Below are 1,865 nucleotides of genomic sequence, written 5' to 3'. Positions count from 1 at the left end.
TCACAGTAATATCTTTCTTCACCTACATAATACAAAAGGAAGTTATAGAAAATATCGAAGTGTTGCACCCACGTAGTACAACTGGGCGTTATGGGGAACATCACATTTGAATGTTTTTAATCCAAAAGCCTGAAGCTTTACAATTATCATCTTTAGGAAATCCGATGTTTAAGCGACATTAACCATGGGGAATATACCAGATCTTTTTATAGATCTCCAGCCGTATAAAGAGTATATACTGTTGTTCTGTTTGAGGACAGGTTCGAGTCGGGTATAAATTCACAAAGGCAGATTAACATTCACTAAAAAGAGTATCTTGCAAGATGAAGAGCTTTTTCTCATTATCTGTGGACATGCTCAGTCTCTTAAGCTTTCCTGCCCTTGCCTTGATTGTTGGTTATATAATCTACCTACTGATATGCCAGAGAGACGATAATACTGTGCCTGCGTCTTATCCAATTGTGGGTTCATTGTTCGCTTTCCTGAAGAACCGAAGCAGGCTCTCAGAATGGCTGACGGAGCTTCTCGAACACGCTCCCTTCAACACCATCACTTTTCATCGCCCCGGAATAAAGGTGGTTATCACGGCCGATCCAGGCAATGTGGAACACCTTCTCAAGACCGGTTTTGAAAATTATCCCAAGGGCAACTATTTCAGGCTCCTCCTCAACGATCTGCTCGGCACCAGAATTTTCAACACAGACGGTGCTCCCTGGAAAGTGCAGAGGCGAGTAGCCAGTTACGAGTTCAGCACCAACTCTTTGCGCGACTTCATTGTGGAGAGCGTGCATAGCGAGATCACTAATCGCCTTCTGCCACTGCTCAGAAAAGCTGCTGCCACTAACCAGCCGGGGGAGTTTCGGCTGGATATGCAGGACGTCTTCAAGCGATTTGCCTTCGACAACATATGTCAGGTGGCGTTTGGCATGGACCCCGCTTACCTCGACATTTCTCTCCCTCTCAGAATTCGCAGAGGCCTTTGATGTAGCCACCAATTTGAGCCTGAAAAGATTCACGGATCCCCTGCCCTTCCTCTGGATACTCAAGCGGATGTTCAACGTCGGATCCGAGAAACGCTTACGGCAGGCAATCCGCATCATTCATAACTTCGCTCAAGATGTTATCGATGCGAGGAAGAAAGAAGTATCTCCATCCCACGGATCATGGCGTCAAGATCTCCTGTCCAGATTTCTTCTCCTCCACGAGAGTGCTATCGGTGCAGCAGGAAAGGCTTCGTATGATGTTTTCCTCAGAGATATTGTAATAAGTTTTATCTTGGCGGGCAGGGACACACCGTCTTCCGCGCTCACCTGGTTCTTTTGGCTCCTCTCCTCTCATGCCGGAGTCGAAAAGAACATTTTTGTAGAAATTACCCACATTATTGCTGCCAGAGAAGAGAGCAGTTTGTTAGAATGAAGAAATCGAATTGAAAAACAGCAGATAAACAAATTAATAACACACACAACAATAAACAATGAGACACAGATTTATCGTGGTTCGGTAATTGCCTACATCCACACTTGAAGCAAGGGAATCACTATATTATTCACCAATTTGGTTTACATCTACACAGCTGCAATCAGCTCTAGCAATCAACTTCAGAAAATGAATTACAATCAGCTCTTAAAGAGCTTTTAGGAAGAATATGAATAGCCAAGAGTTTTGGCGGCAAACAAGGAAGGAGTCCGTTGGACTTCAACTTCCAACAATCTCCCACTGAAGGCCAACGAACTGTTGCAACAAGTAATTCCCCCACTTAGTTCTGCTATCAGTTATTGGAAAGGCCGAGAGAAGCTCGACAGAAATTGAATTTCTCCCACTTAACTACTTTAGTGAGTACATCAGCTAGATTCAGATCGGTATGA

At 44.3% G+C, this 1,865-nt stretch overlaps 1 protein-coding gene across 1 annotated transcript; it reads left to right on the top strand.

Moving 5' to 3' along the window:
* Positions 1-323: 323 nt before the first annotated feature.
* LOC131876652 (cytochrome P450 94B3-like) lies at positions 324-983 on the top strand. The gene has a single exon (XM_059222095.1). The coding sequence runs from the start codon at positions 324-326 to the stop codon at positions 981-983; it is 660 nt and encodes a 219-aa protein (XP_059078078.1).
* The last annotated feature ends 882 nt before the right edge of the window (positions 984-1,865 follow it).

This window comes from Cryptomeria japonica, chromosome 6, assembly GCF_030272615.1.
Source record: "Cryptomeria japonica chromosome 6, Sugi_1.0, whole genome shotgun sequence".
Lineage (NCBI taxonomy): Eukaryota > Viridiplantae > Streptophyta > Pinopsida > Cupressales > Cupressaceae > Cryptomeria > Cryptomeria japonica.
This window is presented reverse-complemented; position numbering and strand designations above follow the sequence as displayed.